At 44.2% G+C, this 12,790-nt stretch overlaps 2 protein-coding genes across 2 annotated transcripts in view; one reads left to right on the top strand and one right to left on the bottom strand.

Moving 5' to 3' along the window:
- Positions 1 to 12,790, bottom strand: part of LOC309698358 (CMP-N-acetylneuraminate-beta-galactosamide-alpha-2,3-sialyltransferase 1-like) — a 30,443-nt gene that overhangs the window by 17,564 nt on the left and 89 nt on the right. The gene's annotated exons all lie outside the window — the stretch shown is intronic.
- On the top strand, positions 2,644 to 12,725 carry LOC309698140 (uncharacterized protein; the record flags this gene model as incomplete). The annotated part of the gene is made up of 3 exons (XM_082520454.1): positions 2,644 to 2,800; positions 9,339 to 10,687; positions 12,627 to 12,725. The coding sequence occupies exons 2-3, from the start codon at positions 9,347 to 9,349 to the stop codon at positions 12,723 to 12,725; spliced, it is 1,440 nt and encodes a 479-aa protein (XP_082376580.1). The 5' UTR covers positions 2,644 to 2,800; positions 9,339 to 9,346.

Raw genomic sequence — 12,790 nt, 5'->3', positions numbered from 1 at the left:
GGATTTTCCCGGCCACAATGTGTTATTTGTGCAAGAGTATTTTCTCAGAACTCAATGAAACCTTCACTTTTGCGCAGACATTTAGAGACAAATCATCCCCATTTGAAAAATAAACCAAGAGAATATTTTGAGCGACAGCTAAAATACCTTTCAACAAGTAAAACCTGCATTCAAGTGCCAGAACTTATGAATAAAAACAGACAAGCATCTTACATGGTCAGTTACAGAGTGGCTAAAAACAACAAACCCCACACTATTGTGGAGGACATCATTCTCCCTGCTGCTTTAGATATGGTAGGGACACTTTTGGGGGAAAAGGCAAAAAAGACGATACAGTCCATTCCATTAGTGGTGGGCGGATCGATCCAAATATCGATAGTATCGATCCCAAGTCGACATCGGTATCGGATCATACTAGCCTGGTGAGATTGATTCTTTACTTTGAGCTCTGCTTGTTTGCTATGCTGTGCTTTTGGCAAAAACGAAACAAACAGGTCGCTGGACTCACCGCTCCTGTGTCAGCAGAGAGCACTTTGCTCCCTCTCCCCCACTTTTATGTTTCGATGTTGCACTGACACCGTCAGGTGACTTAGACACTTTGGGGGTTGTTGTTGTACACACACACACACACACACCCTTTTTTTTGTTGTTGAGAATTTTAATTGTGATTTTTTGTATTATAGTTTATCAACAGTATTTGTTTTTATTAGTTTACTGGTTTGCCTGCACTTAAGATTAAAAAAAAAAAAAAAAAAAAAGGGAAAAAAAAATCGCCACCACGGCAGACCCGATGGCATTTTCATGCTTCACAGCATCATTTCTTACAATAGTCACACGGTTGCTGTAACAGTACATTCAACTTCAACTTCAGCTTCAGCTTCAGCTCTCCCGCTGGCAGCCGTACACATCACCACCACCAAACCTGCAGCGGCATCGCAGAACACGCCCTGCAACATACCCCCCTCGCCCGTTTTACCTCACCCCGCGAGCAGGCGAGGGAATCGGCGCCCCATGCCCCAGCCCAGCGATGGGAAAGTGTCCACTCTGGCGGTTCCCCGCGCCTCCAGAGGAAGCCCCGGGGCTAGCCTGATGGCCACCCATATGGCAAGCAGCGGCGGCGCAGCAGCCGTGGAAGTGAGCTGGGGCTCACAGGCAGCTAGCCCAGGACCATGCAGCCTGCGTGCCGAAGTGGACAGCATGCCGCCTTCAGGCGTGGCAGGACCCCCATGCACCTCGACCTCCGTCTCCAACTTGGCAGGTCCTGTTGGCGCGCCAGCCTCCGGCTCACCCAGAGCCGCGCGCTGTCCACCCTTACAGTGATCATACGGTTGCTGTAACAGTAGCCTACATTCAACGCTGCAGCCCTCCTGCTGCCAGCAGTACACATCAACACCAAAAAAACAATAACAACAACAACAACAACAACAACAGCACAAGCAGCGCACAGGTTTTAAGCCGGCAAGGCATCATTGTGGATGCAGTGAAGGTGAGTCCTTCTCACCTGCAGCGGCATCGCAGACCAAAAGCCGCCACAATAATAAAAATTTTTTTATTTAATTATAAATAAATTATTTCTCCTAATTATGTCCTGGGTTTTAACTAATTAATAATAACAAAGGAAACATCACAAAAAACACTTGTTAATTAATTGCGATTTACCAATTCAATGAGGCATCCACCTTATTTATTCAAAAGTATCGTATCGGCGTTACTGGCCCGAATTTACTTGGTATCGGATCATACCAAAATACACTCAAAAAAATGAACTCAGCCTATCTCTGCTTTTACTAAAGTAGATTTTGTTGTTTGTTCTTAATAAACTCGATTTTGCAAAAATTCTTAAAGTGTTTGTGCAAATTTAATGAAATGTTGTTACTTTTTGTTGTTACACAAAGTCATTGAACCGCTCCGAGCTCCCTGACCTGCACTCAATCTACAGCAGGCGGTGCCGGACCAAGGCCAGGAAGATCGTGAAGGACCTCAGCCATCCCAACAACAGACTGTTCTCTCTGCTGAGGTCAGGAAAGCGATTCCGCTCCCTGAAGACCAACACAGAGAGACTGAGGAGGAGCTTCTTCCCGCAGGCGATACGGTCTCTCAATCACACCACCACACAGTACTGACCCACACATATGGTTCTTACACACACACTGGACTTTCTGGACTTTGTTTTTGCACAACACTGGTCACTATATTCTTCATTTCCGGTTAATACTTGTACAGCTGCTGTTATTGTGTATATATTTATTTATATTTAGATTTCTTCATACATTCTTATATAGTTCTATATTGTGTATTGTGTATTTTGTTGTACAGTTATTTTATTTTCAACTTTAATTTATATATTTTATCTTATTCTTCCCAGTTAAATTTACCCTTCATTCTAATTTGTGTTGTACAGTTATTTCATTTTTAACCTTAATTTATATTTTATTCCTTCCTAGTTAAATTTACCCTTTTTAATTTTTCATATTTATTTCCTATCTTATTCATAGCCTTTCCTTTTTTGTTTTCTTTAGGTCACGAGTAGTTGTCCAAGCATTTCACTACATATCGTACTGTGTATGACTGTGTACGTGACAAATAAAATTTGAATTTGATTTGAATTTGAATTTTTGAATTTGAACTGTGTCAACGTAACATTGTTGAGTAAATTCACAGGTTTGTCCCTCTGCACATACTGCTACGTGCAGAGCCCGCCTAAGTAAGGGCCAATGCGCATGCGCACCACCCTCTTTCTCAAGCTTGCTTTTTCTTCGCCATGTGGACTGGTTCAGCCGCATTTTTGTCCAAAAATCAGGTAAGAAGTCATTTTTCTTGTAAAGCCCGTCTACATATATATGTTCACACGTCAGTTAATGTCGCAAGTGCTACTAAGAAAAGAGTACAGGCAGGGTTTTGCCCGGTAAAGGTTTGCTAACGTGGACTTGCTGCACGTGAGTTTCCAAATGATTTTGGAGGGGACTCCATTGCAATAGCAAAGCTCTGTTTTCAGCCCAAATGTAGTGTAGCGCTAGCGTCGGTATGCGTCGGTACAGGCAGCGCATTCGGTCCGGCACGCACTTTCGCGCCGAGTTTATACTCGGACGCCTGACTGCGTTGCACTTTAGCCAACAACAGTGGAGAAGCGCTCCTCGCTAGCAGACAGGTTAGGGTGTATTTTCTGTCTAATATTTCAGCTTACGTTTTGATGTAGCTTGCAGAAAGCATTTAGTAAGCTGGTGTAAGATGAACTGCATTAATGTTGTACAATGTCCATGGGATTTCTCACTCGACTTTTAATGTCAGATTACACACACATTTACACAATATGCAGTGGTGATGATGTAGATCAATAAATTAATTGTTGTAGCATACAATATTAAAAATAAAACTGATTAATATGAAACATTAACAATGTTTGCTTCGGCTAAAAGTTATCAAGGCTGACGAAGGCTGACGAAAGCTTGGTTTTGCATTTGCTGGATATTTGCTGGATATTGATCTGAAAACTCTTTTTTTTTTTTTTTGCTGCGTCACGACTAACTTTTTAGCTAACGTAAGCTAAAGTGGCAGTGTCTGTTTTTGTTTTTGACGCTGTCGCCGGTACGAGATTCCGGAATGGCACCACTTACCTCAACATCCAGCTGTGAAAGCTGCATCAACCTGAGCCAAAAAGTGATCGAGCTGGAACAAAGGATATCCACGCTATACCAAATCCAGGGGGCTGAATGCGAACTTGACACGATCCTCCTTGGCAAAGCTCAAACCACCGCTACTAGCGCTGAGCTAGCCGACACAGTGCACCATCCAGCTGCTGTGTCCCAAGATCCCGCCAACAGTCAACACAGGCTCTCAACTTGCGTCGCTGGTGCTTCTGCCAAGGACGAGAACTCCTGGTTTCAGCTAGGGGCCAGACCCAAGGCTCTGGTCAGCTCCACTCCACTCCAACCAGCGCCATGGACCATGGTTGAGACGCGTGGTGGCTGCAGAGGGGGCAGGAGGATCCGTCTCTCGCACCCTCACCCCTCCGGTGCGGTAGTATTGGAGAATAAATTCAATGTCCTGGATCCTGTGGACTTTCCTCCTCTGACCGCTAGCCCTCGCCATCCCGCTGTGTCGCTGAGGTCTGCGCCATCTCCACCACTACGCCCCCGGAGCCGCGGCGGGCAACCCGACGCTGTGGTGCAAACTCACCGCGGAGAGCTGTGCTTTACCCCGGCTCCTCGGAGAAGAGGACCCACAGCGCTGCTACCTGGGAGTCACTCACGCAGTCCGGCTGGCGCATCTCAATCTGAACACCCCCGGTGTCGCGGCGCGGGCGTCTCAGATGGCCAACAGCCCTCGGTGGCACCTCCTCTCTCCACGCTGGTCCTCGGGGATTCCATCGTCAGGAACGTGCGGATGAGGGGGGCGCTCACGCTGTCGTTCCCGGGAGCCACTGTTGTTGACATAGTGGACAGAATTCCCAACATTCTGGCATCCCACCCACAGGTTAACCGGCTCATCATCCACATCGGCACCAATGACATCCCCAAACAGCAATCTGAGCTGCTGAAGTTGGACTTCCTCGAACTCTTCAGCCTCCTTGGTCAGTTGCAGGTGAGTGCTTTTATCTCTGGGCCCACCCCCACCTGTGGCAGAGGGATAGGCCGTTTCAGCCGGCTGCTCAGCCTTAACACCTGGCTTTCCTCTGCCTGTATCTCCCACGGCATGGGTTTTATTAACAACTTTGATGCCTTCTGGGAGAGGAGGCATCTTTTTGGGGCAGACGGGCTCCACCTCAACGCCTGGGGACGCCGTTTGCTGTCCGCCAATTTGGCATTTGGCGTACAGCACTCCCGCACATCGCCACTGTCTGCCACTGACTGATGCTCCCCTGGTCCCAGCTCCTATATTTGTTCCACTTTTAACAGTAATACACAAAACTCTGGACTAGGACCTTTCTCTCCCACAGTCAACACAATACCCGTCATAATCACAAACAGAGAGCAACAGAATTATCATAAATCCAGTAACTCCAAAAACATTAATAACCTCCGGCCTCTTCAAAAATATCAACATCCATTCAACTCTATTGTCAATAATCCACCAGTCTCAATCAGTATGGCACTTTTAAATGTACGCTCTCTGTCGAACAAGTCTTTTATTATTAATGATTTAACCTTAGATAATAAACTTGACTGTTTATTTTTAACTGAAACATGGCTGGGCTCGGATGCACCAGTTGTTCTCACTGAGGCCTCCCCACCAAATTTTAGTTTCTCTTTTTCTATTAGAAGTGGTAAGAGAGGTGGTGGGACTGCATCTTTAGCCAACAACACACTCACCACCAAACAAATTTTATTTGATCATTTTACCACTTTTGAATTCCATGCTATTGTTTTCAGCAGCCCTCCAGTTTTATCTGTCACAATTTATAGACCACCTAAAGACAGCGCTGCTTTTATCAAGGAATTCTCAGAATTTTTAACAAACATACATTCAAAATATAATATGATAATTTTAACCGGTGATTTTAACCTCATCGGGTGAGGGCCTCCAGCTCGCACTGGAGCGGTTCGCAGCCGAGTGTAACGCAGCGGGAATGAGGATCAGCACCTCCAAATCTGAGGCCATGGTTCACAGCCGGAAAAGGGTGGAGTGCCCACTCCGGGTCGGGGATGAGTTCCTGCCCCAAGTGGAGGAGTTCAAGTATCTCGGGGTCTTGTTCGCGAGTGATGGGAGAAGGGAGCTGGAGATCGACAGACGGATTGGGGCTGCGGCTGCAGTAATGCGGACACTGCACCGGTCAGTCGTGGTGAAGAGGGAGCTGAGTGTAAAAGCGAAGCTCTCAATTTACCGGTCGATCTACGTCCCTACCCTCACCTATGGCCACGAGCTGTGGGTAGTGACCGAAAGAACGAGATCGCGGATACAAGCGGCGGAAATGAGCTTCCTCCGAAGGGTGGCTGGCCTCTCCCTTAGAGATAGGGTGAGAAGTTCGGCCATCCGGGAGGGGCTTAGAGTAGAGCAGCTGCTGCTCCACATCGAAAGGAGCCAGCTGAGGTGGTTCGGGCATCTGGCAAGGATGCCCCCTGGGCGCCTCCTGGGCGAGGTGTTCCAGGCATGTCCCACCGGGAGGAGGCCCCGGGGCAGACCCAGGACACGCTGGAGAGATTATATCTCTCGGCTGGCCTGGGAACGCCTTGGTATTCCCCCGGACAAGCTGGAGGAGGTGGCTGGGGAGAGGGAGGTCTGGACCTCTTTGCTTAGGCTGCTACCCCCGCGACCCGACCTCGGATAAGCGGATGAAGATGGATGGATGGATGGATGGATTTTAACCTGCACATAGATAATCCTTCTGACCCTGCAACAAAAGAATTCTTAAACATTCTTCACTGTTTGGATTTTATCCAGCACGTCACGCAGCCGACTCACAACAGAGGACACACTCTGGACCTGGTCATCACCCATGGGCTGTCCACCAGCGTGTCCTCTGTTGTTGACTTGGCTGTCTCTGACCACTACTGTGTGTTTTTTAACATCACCGGTTTTATTCAGCGGAAGACCTCAGTGCGAACTGTGAGGAGGCGCTATCTAACCTCTGAAGTGACTGCAAATTTTACCAGGGTTTTAGTCAAATGCCCCCCTGTGATTTTACCTGCACCCTGCGATTTGATTTTTAGTTATTTTAACAGCAAACTGAAGAAAAGCCTTGACTCCGTTGCTCCACTCACCACCAAAAAGATTAACGTAAAACATGCATCACCCTGGAGAAACGAAGAAGTCAAAAAACTCAAAAGAAATTGCAGGGCAGCAGAAAGGAGATGGAGGAAAAATAAAAATAATATCAACCATCAAATATTTTCCGAGCAACTTAAAATGTACAATAATACATTAAGGAAGTCAAGAAATTCATACTTCGCCAAAATAATCAGTATTAACAAAAATAATCCCAAGGTCCTCTTTTCCACCATAGATCATTTATTTAACCCTGATTTTAAAAGCTCCAAAAGAACCCCCACAGACTCACTCTGTGAGCAGTTTGCAGACCACTTCAGGGGAAAGATCAGCGCCATCAGATCTGATATTTTATCTAATCGTGATATGTTTGTAAACACATCTGAGGGCTCGATTGTACCTGAGGAGACACTGGACAGCTTTGTCCTGGTTAATGCTGAGAATTTTCAGAAGGTTTTCTCCACAGTGAGACCCACCACATGTCTTTTAGATCCAATCCCCTCTTCACTCTTTAAAACACTTTATGGATTTTTTGAGGCTGAGCTTTTATACATGATGAATTGCTCTCTTCAGTTGGGTGTCTTCCCTGCTGCCTTTAAAACGGCGGTGGTGAGGCCCCTTCTGAAGAAGAGCAATTTGGATTGTAATGATTTTAATAACTACAGACCTGTATCCAACTTACCATTTTTAAGTAAAGTCTTAGAAAAACTTGTTTTTACTCAGATTACTGATTTTGTCAATGATAGACAGATCCTGGAGATATTCCAGTCTGGATTTAGGGTGAACCACAGCACAGAGACTGCTCTCCTAAAGGTTTTAAATGATCTTAGATGTAACTGGGACGCCCAAAAGCTCTCAGTCCTGGTGCTACTGGATCTAAGCGCAGCCTTTGATACAGTAGACCACGCTATTCTTTTAAACAGACTAAAACACATGGTGGGCCTCTCTGGTGCTGTACACAACTGGTTCACTTCCTATCTCTCTGACAGATCTTTTATGGTGAGTATGGATACATGCTCCTCTAAGATCCATGAAATGACATGTGGTGTGCCTCAAGGGTCGGTTCTAGGCCCTGTACTTTTTAATTTGTATATGTTGCCTCTCGGCAGTGTCATCAGGAGGCATGGAGTGAACTTCCACAGTTACGCTGATGACACGCAGCTGTACATCTCCGTGTCTCCTGATGACACCAGACCAATGGATGCCCTTTTTAACTGTATCTTGGATATACGATCTTGGATGGCAGAAAACTTTTTACAGCTTAACCAGGACAAAACTGAAGTTTTAATTGTCGGTCCTGAGGCTCAGAGAGAGAAACTCTTGTCTAAATTAGAGGCATTTTCACTATGTCCTTCGCTACAAGTGAAAAACCTGGGTGTTATTTTTGACTCTGAGCTTGGTTTTATCCCACATGTTAAACATGTAACCAAAATTGGATTCTATCATCTAAAAAATATAGCCAGAGTTCGCCCTATTCTCTCTCGGGCCAACACGGAGATGCTGATGCATGCTTTTATTACCAGTCGCATTGATTACTGTAATGCCCTGCTCTCTGGTCTTCCTAAGAAGAATATTTCAACTTTACAACTCTTGCAAAACTCGGCAGCTCGTGTGCTGACGAAGACCAGAGGGCGGGCCCACATTACACCGGTTTTAGAATCGCTGCACTGGCTCCCCGTGTGTTTCAGGATCGATTTTAAAGTTCTTTTATTGGTTTTTAAATGTCTTAATGGTCTTGGGCCTTCTTATCTCTCAGATCTGCTTTTACCATACGAACCCTCGCGGACCCTGAGGTCCTCTGGTGCTGGCCTTTTGATTGTCCCTAAAGTCAGGACACATACTCACGGAGAGGCAGCTTTTCAGTGGTATGGTCCTCGTCTGTGGAACAGCCTGCCGGAGGAGCTCAGGGCCGCAGAGAACGTACATGTTTTTAAGAACAGGCTCAAGACCCACCTTTTTAATTTAGCTTTTACTTAGCGTTTATTTATTTTTTATGCTTATTTATTCTATCCTGTTATTCTATTATTAATTTAGGATTTACCTAATATTTTTTGATTTTATTCTTATTCATTTTTTAATCTTCTTACTCTATTTATATTTATATTTATATTGTATCCTGTTCTTATTTATTTTATCATTTTACCCTGTATATATCGTATTGCGTCATATCTCCAGTGTTTCCTCGGAGGGCGCTCTCTGCACCGGGGCTGTTATTGACCGTGGCTGCTGGTCTCTGGGGTCCTCTCAGCCTGGTTGGGGGGCTCCTTGGCCTCCCTCCTGCTGTGTGCCCAGCCCGGAGGCTGCGGTCTGTGACCGGCTCCCGGTGCAGACGGCTCTCTGTTATAATGTTTCCTCACTTGGCTCATGCGAGCCCAGCCCAATTTTTACTCTTTAAGTGTGCGCGTGTGTGTATGTGTGTGTGGGGGTGGGGGGATATATGTGTATTGAGAGTGTGGGGAGTGAGTTGGAGGGTGGGGTGGGCTGCTTTTAACTATGTAAAGCACTTTGTGCTACATTTTTTCTGTATGAAAAGTGCTTTATAAATAAAGATTGATTGATTGATTGATTGAATGTGCAAATTATTTAGTTTTTTCAGGGACAGTGTAATGAAAATGTCTTTTGTGCTTCTCCCCCAGATACGTTGATGTGGCAGTGCAAATTGTGCAAAAAAGTGGTGTCATCACGAGCTCTGTTATTAAAACACTACAGGTTAGTTCATAGTAGACAGCAGTATCCATGTGCCTATTCTGATTGTGTCTGTGTTTTCAAAACATGGAATGCTCTACATAGCCACTTAAGCAGATCACATACCCAAAGAACTCTAGACAAGTCTGTGAGTTTGGCAACATTTAACTGCCATTTGTGTTCCTGCTGCAACATAGCTTCAGAGCAGGAGTATTTTTCTCACATTAACAACCATCTAAAATGTAACGAGACTGTGCATTGCATGTTTGAGGGTTGTTCTTTCAAAACAAATATCTATGGTACATTCAAGTCTCATCGAAATAGGAAACACAATCCTTATACCTTAAAAGACTTTAAAATCGGTATTGCTAACACTATTGTAGGCCAAAAATCAGCTGATGACAGTACAGACACTATTGTAAAAGAGGACATAAGTGCAAATATTGATCACGATACAACTACAAGTGAGACTGAAGATTTGGCAAATGTAATAGAACTTAATTTTGCATCTCTTTTACTTAAGTTGGAAAACTATTTTCATGTTCCCAGCATAGCAATTGACGAGTTGCTTTCAGAATTGCACTACCTGATAAGCTGTGCATCAGTGCCTTTGACAAATCAAGTAATTGTAGACATACTCAAGAATCATAACCTTTGTCTAGACCAGCCTGTTATTGAAGAACTGACAAAGGCAGTTTCTTTTAACCCTTTGTTAAAAGCCATAGAAAAGGACGGCACACTTGCCACTGCCTTCAAACGCAGACAGTATTACAGAAAACATTTTGAAGTTATTGATCCAATTGAATACATTCTCGACTCCCAAAGCAAGAGGACCTTTCAGTATATTCCTATTCTAAAATCATTACAGCAGATATTTAAACAAGAAAACATACTGAACAAATTTGTCACTAGCCACAATCAGAATCCTTTTGTAAATAAGGAAAAGTATACATCATATAAAGATGGTCTACATTTTCAAAATAATGAGTTTTTCTCAGGCGGTGAACTAAGAATCTCTATTTGTCTTTATGTTGATGATTTCGAAATTTGCAATCCATTGGGGACATCACGGAAAAAGCATAAACTTTGCTCAGTTTACTGGATTTTAGGTAACTTGCCACCAGGTAGTCATTCATCCCTCTCTTCTATTTATTTGGCTCTCTTGTGCAAAAGTGAGGACCTTAGGACCTTTGGCTATCCAAAAATATTTGAGCCACTTTTGCAAGACCTTGTCATTTTAGAGCAGCAGGGAGTGTTCATTGACAATTTAGGGATCAACTTTAAAGGCACTGTCCAATATGTAGTGGCAGACAGCCTCGGAGCTCATGGATTGGCCGGTTTTGTGGAAAGTTTTTCTGGAGATTACTTTTGCAGGTTTTGTACTGCTACACGCTCAGAGATTGAATCAAAAGCTACAAATAGTGACTTTTCTCTGAGAAGTGAGGAGCTCCATCGTGTACACATAGCAACTGCACGTGAGACAGGGGTAGCTTGTTGTGGTGTGAAAAGCTCGTGTGTCTTGGCAGACAGTCTGTCTTTCTTCAAGGTCACTGCAGGATTCCCCCCTGATCTTGCACATGACCTTTTTGAAGGTATTGTGCCTTTTGAGATAGCTGAGTGCCTTCGAATACTAATAGGCAAGAAGTACATCACTTTTGAAAATCTAAATAGACTTGTTCAGTCATTTCCCTACAAAGGAGGGGATCAGACTAATCGCCCTCAGAAATTGCCTCACAATTTTCTTAGTAAAAAAACTGTTGGTGGCAATGCACATGAAAATTGGTGTTTACTAAGACTTCTGCCACTTATTATTGGACAACACATACCTGAAAATGAACCAGCTTGGGAACTTCTACTAGATTTGAAGAATATTGTTGAGCTTGTTGTGTGTCCTGTTCATAACAGTGACTCAGTTGCATACCTGGAGAGTAAGATTTTAGACCACCATCAAAGGTACAAAGAAGTATGCCCAGATAGAAGACCATTGCCAAAACATCACTTTCTGGCTCATTATCCCTCAATAATTCGCCATTTTGGTCCACTTGCCTTATTATGGACAATCAGATTCGAGGCAAAGCACACATTTTTTTAAAAAGTTGCTAGACACACAAACTGCTTCAAAAACATAACCCTGTCTTTGTCAACCAAACACCAGCTCATGATTGGCCATTACATGCATTCATCAGGCTGTAGCAAAGCCACTTTTGAGGTTTCACGAGTCTCGGCAGTCCCAGTAGAACTTCTCAAACGTGAAATTGCACATTGTCTTGCTGAAAAGTACCCTGACACAGCTGTAGTTAGCCTTGCCCAGAGTGTGTCTGTTGCGGGCATCTACTACAGGAAGGGCATGTTAATAGTACATGGATCACTGGGGGGTCTGCCAGAGTTTGCTGAAATCCTGCAGATGTGTATTTTGGCAGATTCGTTGGTGTTTATAGTAAAAAAACTGAGCTCGTGGTACACTGAACACTATGGATCCTTCAAAATTGACCCATCTCCAAAGGAAATTTCTCTTGTTGCACATGAGGATCTGGTGGATTGTTATCCACTTTGTGACTACCAAGTCGGAGCTTCTCGCATGGTTACATTAAAGAGATACATACACTGTTCAGGTAATTTTAATGTCCATGTTGCCGATTTAATTTATGTGCTGTATAGCAGTTCTTCTCAAAGTTTGGTTCTTAAAAATAGTTGGACCAGAACTTAAATCTACTCGGATATGTTTCAAGCCTTGTAAAAATACTAGAAAAAAAATTGTGCTGCAAAATTCTGATTACCACTAAAAAAAACCCTGCTTCACCATTGTAACATGTACTGAAGTTTGGGAACCACCTGCTCATGTTCTTGCACTTATTTTTTAGAGTAACAGTTGGAGATTGGGACATCAGAAATGACAGCCCCAACAAAGCTTCTGATAATCCTGGGGGAGAACAACGCACTCAAGTTAACCCTTCCTTTGGGGATACCAAAGAATGTTAACGAGCTCAAAGCGGAGATTGAAAATCAGTGCGGAGTTTCTGAACAGTTCAGATTGCAGTACATGGACACAGATTTTAATCAGTTCCTTAACATGACATCCACATTTGATCTAAAAGACATGGACAAAATAAAAGTGATTAAAACAGGTGTACCAGAAACATCCACTGGTAGTAATGAAAGCAGTGTGTCCTCATTTAACTTGGGTAGCCCCTGCTCTGGCCACAACCCTGATTATGACACAGATATACTGTCATCGCCAGAATCCAGGTCATCAAGCTCCTCGAGCTCAGCAAACTCCACGCTGCGATCAGAAGCCTGGCCACTGGACTTTCGCATACCTGAGTTTAGCTTCGATGTAGAGCTGCAATTGACAAAAGGCAACCAGGAATTCCAAGCCAATGGAACACTTTTAACCCTAAAACCA

This window comes from Aulonocara stuartgranti (genome assembly GCF_965226115.1).
Source record: "Aulonocara stuartgranti genome assembly, chromosome: 22".
Lineage (NCBI taxonomy): Eukaryota > Metazoa > Chordata > Actinopteri > Cichliformes > Cichlidae > Aulonocara > Aulonocara stuartgranti.
The sequence above is the reverse complement of the archived record's forward strand: the minus strand, read 5'-3'. Positions and strand labels throughout refer to the sequence as shown.